The sequence below is a fragment of the Rattus rattus genome, chromosome 7, assembly GCF_011064425.1.
Source record: "Rattus rattus isolate New Zealand chromosome 7, Rrattus_CSIRO_v1, whole genome shotgun sequence".
Taxonomy (NCBI): domain Eukaryota; kingdom Metazoa; phylum Chordata; class Mammalia; order Rodentia; family Muridae; genus Rattus; species Rattus rattus.
The window spans coordinates 126,312,303-126,329,031 of NC_046160.1; the positions used below are offsets into that span (position 1 = coordinate 126,312,303).

The following is a 16,729-nucleotide window of genomic DNA, read 5'->3' on the forward strand; positions in this document are numbered from 1 at the left end:
TGTGTTTGGAGTGAGAGAAGGAGCCAGAAACAATAAGATTTAAGGTAAGCTTTAAAATCAGCTTGAAAAGGGACATTTGAGGGCACAGCCAAGGCATAGTTCACACACAGTTCCTTTTACAAATGATTGCAGAGGCTCCTAGACACTTCAAGCATTCCCTTGGCCCCAGCTAGTAACCTGATAAAAGAGAAATGTAGTCCACTCAAAACTATGTAGGAGGCTTAAAAACAGAATCGCCAGAACTGTCGGTCACAGAGGACCAGGAGTCAGTCAGGGCAGGTTTCAAAGCAAGACAGCAGCATTCGAGTCTTCAGGTGTAGCTGAGTGATTCTGGGGACTGGGGGTGTTCCATGCAGCCTCGGGAACAGAAGCCAGCTCCACTGGGAGCTGAGAGTAGTGGCCTAGGTGGAGAGGGAGAGTAGGCCATCAGCACCCCCCCCCCGGAAGAAAGGAGCTGGAGGGGAGCAACTGGGAGTGAGGACCCGCCCACCAGTGTGTATCAGGTGTGTCCTCTGAGTGAAAGGTCACATTTCTAAAGCACAAGCTGCCATTAGGGTGACACCTCACGCTGGTGTGGCTGTTCCAGTTTCCATAGGGAATGTCCTACCTCCTGGGAAGCCCCTGAGTCACATGGGCTTGATGACAAGATGAAACAAACCTTCAAACCAGAATGGCTTGGCTGTTTTGCCTGACAGAAACTGTAAAGCCACCATATTGGGCCTGAGCAGGGTAGCTGAACAGCTAGATCGCAGCAGTGATACCAGCTACCTAGTCAAGGTCTCACTCCTCCTCCCGCACTGGCAATATAGATGGTAAAAGGAAATGTGTGTCTTCTTCCACTTAGGCTCACTGGTCACAGCAGTGAAAGAACAAAAAAAAACAAAAAACAAAAAACTGTTCAAATGGGAAAGAAAACAGGGTTTTGGTTAACCACAGGTTAATTTGAACCCACAGTGTTAAAAACAACAGTGGGGGAGGGGGCTATCATTATAATATCTAAAATGTATTTCTTTTATCCCCCTTCTTACAACCTCTGAATAACATGTGCTACCCCAGACACATTGCACCTACTTTGGGTGGCCTGCAGCTCTCCGCATACTGTGTGGTTCTTGTCTCTGCTCCTGTCTGAGCTGCCTGTCTCCTCTCCCTACCTCCTACATCTGCTTTGTCTAGGAATTGAAGACCATCATCTTTAATCCCAAACCATTTTCCTCCTAAGATCCCCATTCCCCAGAGTTCTCCTGGCCAGGTGAGGTGTGCGGTTCGTTGTCTGACTCCTGTCTGTAAGCTCCCTGCAGCCACTGTCCTATCCCATCCATCTGTTCTTTGGCCCACCGGCATCTGTGCTGTGGTTACCGTGTGCCCAGTGTGAGGGGTCTGATGGGCTGTTCTGCTGTTCTAAAACCCTCTGGGGCTGGAAAACAAGTAGAGTGTACTGAGACCAAGAGGGGCTGTCTCTCAGTCATCACCTAAGGAGGGTCCTCTAAGGAGGCCATGCTCAGCTTCTCAGAGCTTTGCTATACGTTGTCAAGGCTGCTTTATCGAGCACAGTAGAGACTTGGATTGCATCTTCTAGGGCTCTTTTTCAGCTCTGAGAGTCTGCAGTGAGCACTGCATAGACACTTGCTGGGCATACTCCACCAAAAGTGGACAGTCTATCCTGGACCACAGGAGCTGAGCCACAGAGGAGGTCCTGAGCTCAGCCCTCAAGCTGCAGGATGAATTGGCCACATTCCTTCCCAAGAGCACTGACTAACCCTTTAAAGGCTGTCTCCAAAGATTTTGGTTCCCTGCCTCCTTATAATAAATGACCATAGTGTGACATTCCTTGCTTGCTTAGTCTGCTGGTTCTCATTACTCAACACTGTCACTTTGCTTCTTCACTGCTTCTCTACATGGGTGAGGACTTTGTCTTCGTCCACCATGTGGTCCACTCTGGTCCAGTGTGGCCTCCTTTCTAAGCACTGTCACTCTGCTGTTGCCAGCCTCGCCTTACCTTTTCCGTTTGGGAATCCTTACACCAAGACTGAATTCAAGATTCTAGGCTCTGAAAACGAAATAGCTGGCCAGTGTGGCGCATGCCTTTAGTGGTGACATTGACCTCTGCAGAGGGAGGCTCCTGCTGAGTCCTTGGTTTTCTGACATATTCTAAACATGTGACCTTGCTTTGCCTGGTGTCTGTGCCTAGAACCAGTGTGCGAGCAACCGTCGCTCAGTTCTCTAGGTCACCTCAGCTCCTCATTGTCTGCCTGGCGTTTCCCATGCTGTCCTGCCTTGGCACTGGATACAAAGTGAACATTTAGTTGGATGCTGCAAAGAGAGCCTGTGTGTGGTATAGTCTGGAGGTAGAGCTGGCTCAAAGTCTGAGACCCCACCCCTGGGTACCTTGTACACTCAGGTGACTCCTCCCCAGCGTCTCAGCCACTATTTCCTCATCAAATGTGGGTAATTAGTGGCTACGTAAAGCCGTGTGTGAGGCAGCAGTGCGTAGGTATATTGTATTATGTAACGCAGGGTTTCTAAGAATCAGCTAGTGATTCCTTTTCCTTCAAGCACACCTCCTGCAAAAGAAAGCGATGAGCCTCCCAAGCTGGGGTCTGGGCAGATCCTCATTCACTCTGCTTGGTCTTTTGGGGGGCAAACTCATCACTTCCCAGAGCAGCACTACTGTGGACAGGTAGAAGTTCTGGCAGCAAGTTCCTGTTGCCTTTGACCTTTGTTCCAGAAGGACAGGGCCAAGATCTGTCCACCTTGGCCAAGTGTGACACGGTATTTTCTTGCTCTTTCTGCAGTGAACAGAGTATCTGCCAAGCACGGGCCTCCGTGATGGTCTACGATGACACCAGTAAGAAATGGGTACCAATCAAGCCTGGCCAGCAGGGATTCAGCCGGATCAACATCTACCACAACACTGCCAGCAACACCTTCAGGGTTGTAGGGGTCAAGCTACAGGATCAGCAGGTAACGTTTGCAGTCAGCATCCGCCCTTGAGCGCAGGCCTACCAGTGCATGCATGGGTTCAGATCTGACTCTACAGCCTTCGGCCAAAGTATGAGACTGAAAGCTAACTATCTTTTCTCAGAATCATTTCCTCTGTCATATGCAAACAGTAAGCCACACCTTTCTACTCCACTGCGTCACATCAGAATGCAATGGCTAATAAAATATAAAGTAAGATAAAGGATTCTGTCAGATCAGAATAATAACTGTGAGAAGGCTTGAAAAGAATGGCTGGTGTGGACTAGGGAGACGGCTGTAGATAAAGCACACAAGCTGTGCACAACTGAGGAAGCCACTTGGCCTCAACCTCTGCCTCTACACTTACATGCAGTGCCTTCTGGTTTCTTCAGACTCATATGGCACTCACAGACTGCATGGTGTTTAGACATACGTACAGACAAAACACCCATACATAAAGCAACAAGAGCACTAACGCTTTGTATGTACCGCCTCTCCTTAAGCCGTGTTTTCTGACAGCTTGTGCTCAGGCTGGCTAAGAGAGTACCTGGCTTCCTGGTGTCTCTGAAGCCTGTGGCAGCAGGTTAACCATGTGACAAAAGACTTGGAGTTCTGCTGGAGGTACTGCCCACTGGACAGGTGTCTGCCTAACCCTGAACTCCTGTGGCCTTTAGAGGCCCTCCTTCCCCTTGGTGACAGTTTCTTTCTAGGGTGTATCCTTTGATATGAAGGCACTGTTTCTAAATCATAGTGGGTATCCTAAGTGGTTGATTGTTTTAAAATCTGAAACTGAGGCGGTCTCAGCACCCCTGCATGCTAAGCAAAGGCTGATGCGTGCTAGGCAGGTGCGCTAGCACTGAGCCACAGCTGCAGCCTTCGCCGATGGCTTCTCTCGTGGCAAGTTTTCCATGCCCATCACACCCTTTGGTCACTCCTGACCTCCAGTGCTGTGAGGTGAATAGATCTCTTTATAAAGTCAGCCTGCTTTGTCCCTCGCTATAGTAATGAAAACAGACAAACCACAGCATACTGTGTGTTTCCCTGCGAGCCCATGAGGTAAGCTTGGGTTTAGGTAAGACTCTGAGAAGATTATTCTGTCATTAGATGGAGACTTATTTGGGTTTCAGAGTCTTTACTAATTTACATAGTTTTTCAGATCCTAGCCAATAGCATAGGGACCAAGAAGTTTGTTCTCTACTGTAAGCTTTTTTCTATGTAAAAGACCTTTAGATTAGTTTTACTCAGAATCCTCAAAATCGTGTTAGACATATTTGGTGTTTCAAGGGCTTTAGAAACAAGTAACCAATAACAACAACAACAACAACAAACTTAGGAGAGGCACTCCCATGTACTCCCACACTCTCCAAAATAAGTCAGCGGTGTGATCACGGCTCCTATGTGGAAAGTGCAACATTTAAAATAAGCTTATCCTTTGGAAGTACCTAAATCAGTCCTGCTGAATACTAGGGAATTATCTTTAAAATAAACCTGACTAGAAAAGCTGGTATGTATATTAGACACGACAGACAGCAAGTATTCCAAAGGAGAAGAGACTGACCTTTTTAAGAAGAGGCTTCACCAAAAGAAGTCTCAGCAGCCCCAAATTTGAATGTATCTAATAATGTATGTTCCAAATATATAAAGCAGAAATGGACCAATCTAGAGATTTCAGGAAATAGATGAATTTCAAAGCCTTCTCACAGATGCTGACTATGCCTCAAGTAGCATCCTGAACAAGCAGACAGAGATGAGTGAAAACAGCGATTCCTGTTAGCATCATTAACCAGCCTGACCTGGTTTGTTACGGAAACTGCAGCCAACAGCTGTAGAGTATTATAAGTGTCTTAGTGAGGTTTCTATTGTGAACAGACACCATGACCACAGTAACTCCTGATGAGGAAAATGTGTATGTTTAATTGGGGCTGGCTTACAGTTTCAGAGGTTTAATCCATTATCATCATGGTGGCACATAGGCAGACATGCTGTAAAAACAAGGGTTCTACATTTAGATTGGCAAGCAGCAGAAAAAGTGACACTGGGCTGCCGAGCTTCTGAAACCTCAAGCCCACCTCTGGTGACACACTTCCTCCAACAAGGCGCTGTGCAGACAGAGCCAGGCCAAGGGAAACTAGAGAACACTGTCAGCTCACTTTGCTGGCAGTGAGCAGAAGCACGTAATCCTCTCTGCAGACACAGCCTCTAACGCCAGCTCTCCCATTAGTTTACTGTGTAACTTTGTCTCTTGTTTCTCCTGCCCCCAATTTCCCAACCATAAAAAGAGTTCCTAAGATCCCAGAGTTCTTCACAGTGATTCTGCTGTTCACGCTATTTCTGTGCCTGGGATGCATATTCTGTTCCTCTGGATTCTTGCATGCTAAGTCCCCTCTGGGAGCCAGGCATCTCACCTCACAGACTGTGAAGTCTCACTTCCTCTGAGCATGTCTCCAGGGAGTCTCGATCTGCTCTATCTCAGCAGCCTCACGTCAGGCCTCTCTCACAGCTTTCCCTTTCACTTGCTCCCATTTCTTTTCTGCATTTGTTTTTTGAGACACAGTTTCTTTGTGTAATAGCCCTAGCTCTCCTGGACTTGCTTTGTAGACCAACCTGGCGTCAAATTCAGAAATCCCCCTGCCTCTGCCTACCCAGTGCTGGGATTGAAGGTGTGTGCCACCATGCCTAGCATTGCTCTGTTTCTTTTTTTTTCTTTTTTTTGCTCTGGTTTCTTGGTGTCCTTCAAAACTAAAGATTGAACACAGAACTCCTGCTGCGTGTTGACTGGGATAAAATGAAGCAGGGACTTAGCTCTCTGGTTCTGTATATGACTCCAGTCTTAAAGAGCCATTTTATCCTGGCTTACTTGGAAGTCCATCTCATACATACACTTCACAGAAGCTCAAGCCCTTTCTCGGTGGCCTAAAAACTAAACCAGTCAACCGCCAGCTTGGGTCTTCTGCTTAGCAGCATACACAGGTAAATGTGCTCCTACTCAGAAACCTGTATTAGATATTAGCCAAAGTCCCCACCTGTTGCTGTGTGGCAGTCAAACTGTGAAATGATTCATCTCTCCTCCTGACTTAGTGCATGTGCGTTCAACGGCTCATCTCGCTTCAGTCTGCTATAGGGCGACCCACGTCCATCTTGCACAGGATAGGGACCTAGGATAATACTGTTCTAGATATTGTCCATAATTGCTGTTCTGACCTTTCCTGATTCAGCAGTGCAGCAGTCTGAGCACTTAAGGAGAGCAACAAGCCATTACCATACTCTTCCCGCTCCAAGGGCAAGAAGACTCATAGTTTGAGGGTCACCCAACAAAGTGACAGCTACAGCCCAGAGTGTCATTACTGCCATTGATTTCAGGGAGCAGCACTTACTAAATAGCCTAAAGCCATTCTCTTTTAGTGTCTAGAAGAGTAAAGATCTAGAGGCCAGCAGACTTGCTGTTGAGTGTCTGCCTTCTCTTCCCCTGCCTGGCTTGACATTGCATCTGACACAGTGTGCTATCTATTGGTTGATTAATAACAAAGACAGTAATGACTGTATGTCTGTGTACTACATTTCTACAAGTCATCCTTGAAACTAGAACTTGTTATGAATTCTCAGCACTCTGCTGAGGGCTGTGGGAAACGGAAAGCAAATTGCAAAAGACTCTTTGTTACCTTAGGGCTTTATATCTAGGAGCTATGGATAAAGCACAGAGACGAAGCGGGCTTCGGGAGACCTTTCAGGACCCCACAAGGTCAGTAAGGCAGCATTAGATCTTCCACATTATTGCTGGAGAAACAGCTGCGGAAAACTGCATTGATCCCCCAAGTGGCACAGCCAAGAGACAAGGTCTGGACCAGAACCCAGCCCGGCTCCCTGACCCCCCAGCTCAGAACTAGTTAGATGAAATGACAAGTTTTGCAACCATTCAATTGTGGTCTGCAGTGGTCCGATCCCTGTTTCCCTTCTGTGGGCCTCACCCACCCCCACCCTGTGGCCAAAAGGATGTGGTGTCTTTGCCCCATGGCAGTTCACTGCAGCTCACTTACATTTTATTTATTTACATGTATTTCTCTCTTTTCTCCTCCAGGTTGTGATCAATTATTCAATTGTGAAAGGGCTGAAGTACAATCAGGCAACACCCACCTTCCATCAGTGGCGAGACGCCCGTCAGGTCTATGGCTTAAACTTTGCGAGTAAGGAAGAAGCAACCACATTCTCCAACGCGATGCTCTTTGCCCTGAACATCATGAACTCCCAAGAAGGAGGTGAGCAGGGCCGTCTGTCCTGGGTGCTGAGGCTCTCTCTCGTTCTGTCCCGGCTCCTTCACTGTTGATGTGGTGTAGAGCCTGGGACTTGAGTGAGGTTCAGAGTAGCGGCCAAGAGGGAGTAACGTGCAGTGCGGTGTGTGGGAAGGAAGCTCCTGAGGCCCTCAGTGACTGTGCTTCTGTCGCCCATCCCACTTCCATGTCCCAGAACATATGCCTGGCAAGAGACTGCCTAGGCAGAGTGGTTAAGTAAATGGCGTCCTAACGATCGGTGCTTCAGAATTTAGAGTTTACAGATTAATAACTAACTCACTAGTGTTCTGCAGCGAGTGCTGCGATAAGAGTGTGCCAAGTGGGGAACAAAAGGAAGCAAGGAGTTGCCCGTCTGGGCTGGGAGACAGCAGCACTGCACTGGCGAGGACAGAAAGCACAAGTGTCTGGGGCCTCTGGGGCCTCTGGGGCCTGGGTCCAGGTGCACTGCAGCAGACGAAACTGGAAAGGTGGCAGCTCCGTCCTGCTGAGGCTTGGGGCGGGGACTAGCAAAGGCACCCGAGCAGAACAGCAAACTGCTCATGGCTTTACTGCAGCAGCTTTGAGGGAGGACATCTTACTTAAGCATAGTGGGATGCTATGGACAGGCTTGGAGTCGCTCTGCTTGGTTTGAGCTCTGGTTTGCTTCATTCCGGCCAAGGAAGCCTTGAGCAACGTGAGTGTCCCTGCCTACAAATGCAGGTGTGGAGTCGCTTTACGTTCAAGTGAGCCAGATGGTTGTCATCTGTACTGTGTCAAGGCTGGGTTTTCTGGTTTGAAGTCCAGTGATTTTGTAGCTGTGCTTCCAGGGGCTGAGGAAGTGTAAGTCTTGGTTTGGTGAGCTCTGCCTACAATGCAGCCCCTGCAGACTAATCCTACCAAGGATTGGAACCCAGATAGGCCAGGGAGACCGGCTCATGCCATCATTTAGGCCCCGTGCAGGAGAGCACGGAGAGCTTTGGAGTCAGCCGTCTGCCTTGGTGCTGACATCTCCTCCAGAAAGTGCCCTGCCTTTTGCCTGGACTGTTGGTTTGCTCAGCCCCAAGGCAGAGAAAGGTTTTGACCATTGCTCTTCCTCACTCCGTCCTGCTCAGTTTCCCTCTCCAGCAGCAGGGAGCCGCTCTTTAATTCACTTGAGTCAGTAGGAAGAGCCCAGCAATTCCAGAGTCCTGGAGTCAAGAGGCAGGTTCAGGGGTTTGTTGTTGTTTTTTTTTTTTTTTCCTCCATTGGTGTACTAGACTCTGAAAAGGCAGGAATAAAAATTATTCCACAGAGAAGGCATGGAAACAAAGGCACTTTTTGTGTATAAGCCACACCTGCTAAGTACATTGCAGCATGAGGCTAGAAAACAGAATTTGAATTTTCTGAGCTAGAACTTAACTGTCTTAAGAAAAATGTTTTAAACAGTTCTAGAATATACTAAATTTTCTAGAAATATAACAATGCACACATCAGAGGGAAGCTGGACTTGATTCTGTTTGTAACTTTACTGAGAGTAGTTTTCTGTTCTGGAAAACCCTGTCCCAGAGTTGTAGCTGTGATATTTTAGTCATCCAGATGACCCCTGTAACAGATCTGTCTGTGGCAGCCACATTTCCTCAGAGTCTGGGGAGGTGTGTCTGACCCTTTACTACACAGTGGACACTTCTCATAGATCACTTTTCTGCCTCCCTTTGGCACTTAAGGTGCTACCCAGATTTCTCTCATCTCTGTAGAGCAGTTATAGAATTCCTGAACTGCATTTCAGGGTATTACGAGACGTTTCAAAGTGTTGGTTATAGAGAGGGCTTCAGTTCTGAGGCTGGAGAACTGCTTGGCCTAGGAGCCATGTGAAATCAGACTCCGTCCTGTTCCATGTCTGTGATTCCATCCGTCGTCACTCAGTCATCTCACAATGGGGAAAGCCAATTCTCAGGGGAGGAAGTGTGGCAAGAATTGGGTCCCAACCGTTGATTTGACTTTGCAAGGAAAATGAACAGGGTTAGAAAGAGCATTACTTCTCCTTTCATCCTGAGACAATAGGCATCAGAGGAGAGCATGGCGGGAAGAAACAGGCTGCCTTGCTTCACATTTGTTTTGAGCCTGTTGCTGCATCTGCAATGGTTGTAATGCCTTGTGCTGATATGGTTATGTGACCTGACTGTTGTATGGGATGCCTTGTACCAGGGAGATGTCCTTAAGGGTCACCCCACACACACACACATCCAGCATCCTCTCAAGACTCACCACAGACATCAGACGTCTTGTAATAACGTTATTCCAGGAGAGCAGGGCCGGGATGGCGCTTGAAGCAAGGTGCCTAGGTGGTGGGATTTTGCCTCCTTCCCCTAAAGCTTCAGCTGGCATTTCCAAAGGCAATGTCCAGCCCCAGATGGTGTCTGTGCATTGGAACTGGGGAAGGAGCCTGAGGGGTCATGACGTCACAAGTTTATTATTGGTAGTCAGGGACCAGGCTAGGTGTTTCCAGGTTTGAGGCCTCTTAGCCAAACAACTGAAAATCACACAGATTTGCAAAAAATAGAAGATAAAGTATCTGGAGCAAAGCTAAGGTGCGTTTTAAAGGTCTGAGGCGGTTCTGGGGTGGTTAGGTACATTGTTCAGAGAGGAGATGTGTGCATAGTACATGAGGGATACACTGTCAGGACAGACTGTAGGCTACATGAGTGTGAGGGAGCACTCAGGGGCCCCAACCGTTTTCTAAGGCTCCCTCTATGGAGTTCAGGAAGAGGAGGAAGTGAGGGGTGTAGTTCAGGTGGTTTTGTTTTGACCAATAGTCTAGGTCACAATCGCTTTTTCTACAGTGCACACCTCTCGGCTTGCATCTAATTGTAGTGATGTGATATGCACACCCAGTGTACACTGGCATCTAATTGTAGTGATGTGATATGCACACCCAGTGTACACTGGCATAAGATAGAAAACACGGGAGTGTCCCGAAAAGTTTATAGACAATATCACTTCAGAGAGTCAAAACAGTGCAGGACAGAGCAGCTCTTCTGTTCTTCCTATTAGCTTGGATACATTAGGAAGACACTTGTATAGAAACGTATGCAAGTCAGTAACTATGCATGCAGAGAAGCTGTTTAGAAAGGAGGTACATGTCGTCCGATACCATGCAGGCGGGGATTGAGGAGGTTCCGACAAGGTTAGGTGCATTGTTCAGAAAGGCTGTGTGCACGGTGCATGCAGGGGAGAGAGCTGCTGCCAGGTGCTTTATTGCAAGAGATGTGAAAACCACAGGCTACTAAACTATTCCTTATGTCACCTGCTTTAAGTTGCCATTTTGTAGGTAACAGAACTAATACCCAATCAGGGGTAATGCTTATCCAGAGGAGATTAAAGCTGGGTTCACAACCGATGCTTCTCCCAGGCAATCTGAGCTTCAGATGCCATTTCTTCCTGGAGTCTGGGGTCAGAGTGGGACTCGGGGAAGCAGGTGGGTGCAGGGCATCCTTTCCCTTTGCTTCTTGCTAATGCAGACCTTCCCAGGAGCTAGTGCAGGGCCCACCAACACTTCTGAAAAGCTGACTACTACACTCAGAGCTTAGGACTCTTCCTCTTAGCAGATACTAGGAGTGCTGTTGCCCCCACGAGCCCGAATCACAGTCTGCAACAACATCGTGAGATTGAATTCACAGGAGCAGCCTTGCTATTGCTGACCCACCTGACCGTGGGCAAGACCTGAGCCTTAGTTCCCCATCAGAAATGAGATCATACAGGTAAAAATGCTAATGACAGCAGTTTGAAGACAAATAAGGGAAGAACAGCTTTAGCCTGAAGTCAGGTCAGCCACGTAGTGCATCCATGCTCACGGTGGAGGAAGTGGATCCTTTAAAAGCATGAACTGGCTACAGAAGCTGGATGTTAGACATGGTCTGGAAAGGGGCCAGAGGCAGAGCAAGAGGATGAACGGTCAAAGGCAAGGCTGCAGGTTTGGGATTGGAGGTCAAAGGCAAGGCTGCAGGTTTGGGATTGGAGGTCAAAGGCAAGGCTGCAGGTTTGGGATTGGAGGTCAAAGGCAAGGCTGCAGGTTTGGGATTGGAGGTCAAAGGCAAGGCTGCAGGTTTGGGATTGGAGGTCAAAGGCAAGGCTGCAGGTTTGGGATTGGGCTGATTTCAAATTGGTTGTCTGAGGAGTACCGGGGGCCAGTGTTTTGTATAGGTTTCATTCAGACCTGTGAATGGGCTTGGTCTATTTCCTCACTGTGAACCTGGGTGAAGTAGTAAACCTTAGAGTTTCTTGAAGTCAGCCTCAGTTTTGCTTCCCTCAAACCTTGTTTTGCTGGAAATTATCAAACTTTTCCCTCAAAGAAATAGAACTGCTATTTCTCCCTAGCTGTTGGTATGGCTTCCTCTGGGTAGCTTGGTGGAACCAAGGTCACACTTCCTGCCCAGGCTTTGCTGCCAGGCTTCTGCCTCATCCCATCTGCCCTGCCCCCTACTGGCCACACTGTAAAAGGAGGACCTCTGTGTTTGTCTACCTACCTCACTAAAGAGAAGCAGGGTCTGTGTAACAGTCTCCATGCCAGCAATACACGTCCCCTTCACACTTTGCTCCTGCTATGCCTTCCCCACCTCTGACCCCTTCTCCCTCCTCACTTGCCAGACATATTCAGAATCCCCACAGTTCCTCACTCTCCTCGGTGTGCCCCCTGGTACTGTATTTTTTGCTTCTATCCTGATGATACCTCTTGGCACAGCACAGTCCAGCACACGGATTCAGTCAGGTTTGGAAATTTAAAAACAGTCCCTAGAGCATCAAAAGCCAGTATGATATCTGATGTAGAGTAAGCCCTGACAAGGCTCAGGGAACACTCTGGGTCTAGGGAATGTGGCAGGCCCAGAGCTCATTTACAACCCCTAGTCCTTAACGAAGTTTCAGCTGCCTTAGACCATGTTTGTGGAGGAAGGGATGTATGTGCTGGGCCGAGTCCCAGGAGAACTCCATCTCATGGTCTCCTACCAGCCCCCTCGTCTTCAGCCCACATATTTACTGCCCTCTCCTGACTCTAAGGACAGACTCAACAAGTTAGCCTTGACTTCACTTTCCAGATAAGGGCCAAGCAGCCATCAACCTGGCTACCAGTGCTTCCTGACCTGCACAGCCCTCCACAATGCACCCTGCCTTTGACTTTATGACTTGGCCTAGTGCTCTCTCCTGCTGGTGATGTGTCTTTAGTATTGCTCCAACTGTGGATTTATCCCAGATGATCAGAGAACCCGGTCCCTCCCCTAGCTGTGCCACTGACCAGGACTTTTGGTTGCCTGGGTTGGGCTGTGAGTTTCTCTGGAGCGAGAGCCTTGCCTTCCATGTCTGTATTTGTCTACCCCCTAAGAGACTGACGTGCAAGTGTCTGTGATGCATGTGTGAGTGAGTGAGTGAGCGAGAGAACAGGTTCACTATGTGTTCCTGCATTACACTGTGCACCTTGCAGACATACCCCTCACTTCCTGCCTCTGTACCCTCTTCTGAAGACCACGATGAAGCTCCTGAACTGCCAGCACCATTTGTCACCTGTGAAAATGGGCTCAAGGTGAGGGGTGCTATCTGTGATTGAGGGACATGGTCAATGGAATTGTCTCACACAGAAATCGCACCCGTCACCTTGGCCTGCTGAGCACCACCCCGAACCAAGCAGCAGCCCTGGTGAAGTACCTGTGAGTGGCCATGATGTGTGTGACCGGCAAAAGGAGCTTCGGATGTGGATCCGGACAATGTGTGGGTCTCTGTGATCACCACGGTCAGCAGAGTAACAATCTGTGGGAGATAAGAAAGCAGCTTTGTCCACCATGACTGAGTAGCTGGTATTTCAAACTTGAGTAGTCTGGTCCCAAGTAATTTAGTTTAGGCATATTTAAGCACAGCACAATTTGGTATGCACTTTCCTGGTGATAATTGACTCAGTCCTGTATACACAACAAAGCTTAAGACGTGACTACATCAAAACTCGTTGTAAAGTATGTGTGACATCTCCCATAAAGATGGGTTCTGTAGGTTGACAAGCTCACAGTAAGGGTCTGGGGAGGATCCAGTGAGCCACATAGACAGCACAAAGGTCACCAGGTTGTTAAGCACATTTGCTCCCAGCCTTCTGGGAGTTATGCGTCCCTCCGTTTGACAATCCTGTGTTTAGCATTCCTGGTCCCCTGTGCTTATCTGTTCTCCAGCTCTTTTGCAATGAACTTACCCTTTCCAAAATTGTTTCTCCATCTGTGAAATGGGTTGTCATACCTACCTCACGGGGGTGTTGTGAGGGTGATACGAGATATTGTACAAGTTCTTTGTCACCTGAAAAATCACTCCAGCAGCTTGAAATGCCTCTCCTCACAAAGCAGGAGTTCTTGTCACCCCTTCATGACACTGCTGATAGTGCACCAGGGGGACACAGGATAGGAGGACATGGTCTCTGCAGGGAGTTTACATGAAGGTCTGAGGAAAGGTTCTGCCCTTCATGGGGACCCTTGGCTCAGAGCATCTCAGAGTTTTGCTGTGTCCTTGTCCTATGAAGTGACGCTGGCTCATCCGCACTTTACATCCCAGGAGAGAAAAGCTAGCTGTCTTCTCCTCCAGCACCAGGGTCACTTCCTCAACAGTGATGTCTACTGGGGCTTCAGGCTTCCGGAAACACCACAGACCCAATGACCGTGTGAGACAGTGCTCCAGAGCATACTCACCTGACCTGTCCTTCTGGTACTCAAAGAACAGCCCGGCACGGTGAGCTACCTGTAGTCAACACAGGCAGCTGACAGGAGGGACATATGTACACTGAGGCAGGGGATCCCTGTGTGCCCTAGCTGCCTGCGTGTGTTCCACACTGTTATATTTAGCAAACATGGACCCAAAGCATCCGTTTCTGCATGCCCCCGTGCCAAGTGTTACTTCCCTTATCATTAAAGTGGACACAAGGCCTGCTGAAATGGCTTAGTTGATGAGGGTGTTTGCTGCTAAGTCTGACAACCATAGTTCAATCCCCAGGACCCACAATAGTGGAAGGAAAAAAACCAGCTCCTGAAAGTTGTGCTTTGACCCATACATGCCCATATAAGATAGACAAGCGTGTGGCTTGTAAGGAACAAAGTGTTGTCCATACACAATCTATGTTGCTCCCGGGCTCCTGGCCCCTTCCATACGCACACTGGTGGCGTGACACCTCTGGAGCGGAATAAGCTCCTTACAGAAGGAAGGCAGCCCTCTTTCCACACTGCCATTGTTTATGTTGTCCTGCATCTTCGTAGTATGTCCTGACTTCTCTAGAGAGGTTAGAACTGTTGCCTATACTTTAAAAACAAGGAGGCAGAGGCTCATAGTGTCCCATAATTTGCTGAACACCACAAACGATAAAGACTTCAGTGTGCAGTCCAGGTCTCTGCCCATCATACGGCCCCCCAAAGAGACTTTGCTTGTCTGGTAGCGAGCCGACTATGTAATGATAGCCTACCTTCATCAGAACTATTTAGGAACACTCCACTGGACCCATCCATGTGGGCAGAGAATGCAGGTGGAGCATTCATTTGTGTCTGTTTTCTCTCTCTCATAGCATGTATACTCTCCGACCTGGTGTGCTAATGTGCACCTGTAGGTAGGTGGAGCACTTGGGAGACTGAGCAGGAGGATTGCTTTGAGTTTAACACCAGCCTAGACTACATAATGAGTCTTTGTCTCAAAAGAAACAAAACCGCAGCAGTCATTGTTTAAAAGTCATTCTTGCCGGCTTCAGCTTGGTGTAACAGCTGACTCAGTTATTGCAGTTAAAGAGCCACCGTGGGCTCACAGCCAGTCCTGACCTTAGATGGACAACCTTCACGGTCCAGAGATACGGCGTGTGCTGCGGAGGCCATCCCCACCTTACCTGTCTGCTGCCGTGCTCATTGGTCTATCCTTTCACTCAAAACAACTGGGACTTTGTAACACCCAGCCAGTATGCCTGCCTCTGCTTGAGTCTCTTCCACACAACAAACAGATCTCTCCAGCTTGCAGTACAACCTGGTCACATCTCCCTCAGAGCTCTGAGGGCCATTGGCCTTAACTCAGAAGGAAGTCCAAACCCTTACAGGGCTTGCCTGTCTGGTCCTGGCTGCCTTTCGGAATTTTCTCTCTACATTCCTCTACATGCTCAGGTTTATCTAGACGCACTGGCCTACTGTTACCCAGAAATGCAAGGGCTTGGCCTAGGACCTGCCATCGAATGTGTCATTAAGGTCACAGTTCTCTGCTCACTTCACTGGGAACTGACTACACATCTCCCAGTCAGAGTTAGCCTGTCACAAGTGTAAATGATTACATAGTCTAGCTAGCCTGTATAAGACACAAAAGCCTGACACTTTATTTGCAAGCTGTAAACCTAGATTGGCCAATTGTGTGCTACTCTCCTGCATCCAATCCATATGCCCCTTGTTACGTGCCCAAGCCACCTTGTTTCATCTGTCCATCCTCAGAGTGCACCTCTCAGCCACCTGGTCCTGGTCCTTCTATCTAATGGAGACTCTACATTCAATTCTCATGTCCCACCTTTCTCTCCTGCCCAACCACAGGCTTTAGCCTGTAATTAACCAATAGTGTTAAACTAGGGAGCAAGGTTTATACCACAAAGGCCAGGGCATGTGAGAATTTATTCATCTGGAAGCAACCAGACTTAGGGCTCAAAATTTAGCATTTGTCTACATAGCAGCAGGCCAACACCCAGCAGTCACGTTAGCACAGTTCTCTCGTTCTGCTGTATTCTTCTTCACCTGTGCCATGTCTTCCTGCCTACCTTGTCTCTTAATACACTGGGCAGCAGCAGTATCCATGCTGTTGCTAGCATCCAACTGGGGTCATGTTTGAACTGAACGAGTAGCATCTGGGAGTTTCTGACCTTCCAGTGTGGAATTCGTAGACCATAGCAAGATGAATTAGAAATGGCCCCACACTCATTAAGCTCACAGCCAGGTTACGGAGAGAGACACTGGTTGCATGTCATCAAGTGCTGCATGGAAGGAAACTAGAGTTGTGGCCTCCAGGCAAAGGCCCCGAATGCTGGCAAAGGACGTGGAACAAGCTTCTTAGATAGGTGGGCATGGGTGAGTTTTTCTGTCTCTTTGATAAAGCACTTACGGAGCCTAAAGAGGAAAGAATGTTTGGCTCAGCTTAGTTTCAGAAGTCTCAGTTCTATAATAAGGCAAATTGTGTTTGAAGGGTGTTGAGGAGAGAGTATTCACCTCATGGAGTCCAGGAAGCAGGAAAGAGGAAGGGCAGAGATTCAGAGACAAAATGTACCCCGCAGAGCCACACCACTGACACATCCTCAAGCCAGGCTCCACACCTTGCCTGCTGTGGGTCTTAAAGGATTCATAGATGTTTGCCAGTTAAAAAGTTGCTTAAGGAAGCTGGAGAGACAGTTCTGTAGTTAAGAGCACTGGCTGCTCTTCCAGAGGACCCGGGTTTGATTTCTAGCACCCACATGAGAGCTCACAATCATCTGTAACTCCAGTTCCAAGAGATCCAGACCC

General features: G+C 48.3%; 1 protein-coding gene across 3 annotated transcripts in view; it reads left to right on the forward strand.

Moving 5' to 3' along the window:
- Evl (Enah/Vasp-like) overlaps positions 1-16,729 on the forward strand; it is a 120,726-nt gene that overhangs the window by 79,692 nt on the left and 24,305 nt on the right. For all 3 annotated transcript variants that reach the window (XM_032908406.1, XM_032908405.1, XM_032908407.1), the window contains exons 2-3: positions 2,793-2,961; positions 7,034-7,211. In XM_032908406.1, the coding sequence (XP_032764297.1) occupies positions 2,793-2,961; positions 7,034-7,211 (347 nt within the window). The remainder of the gene's footprint in view (positions 1-2,792; positions 2,962-7,033; positions 7,212-16,729) is intronic.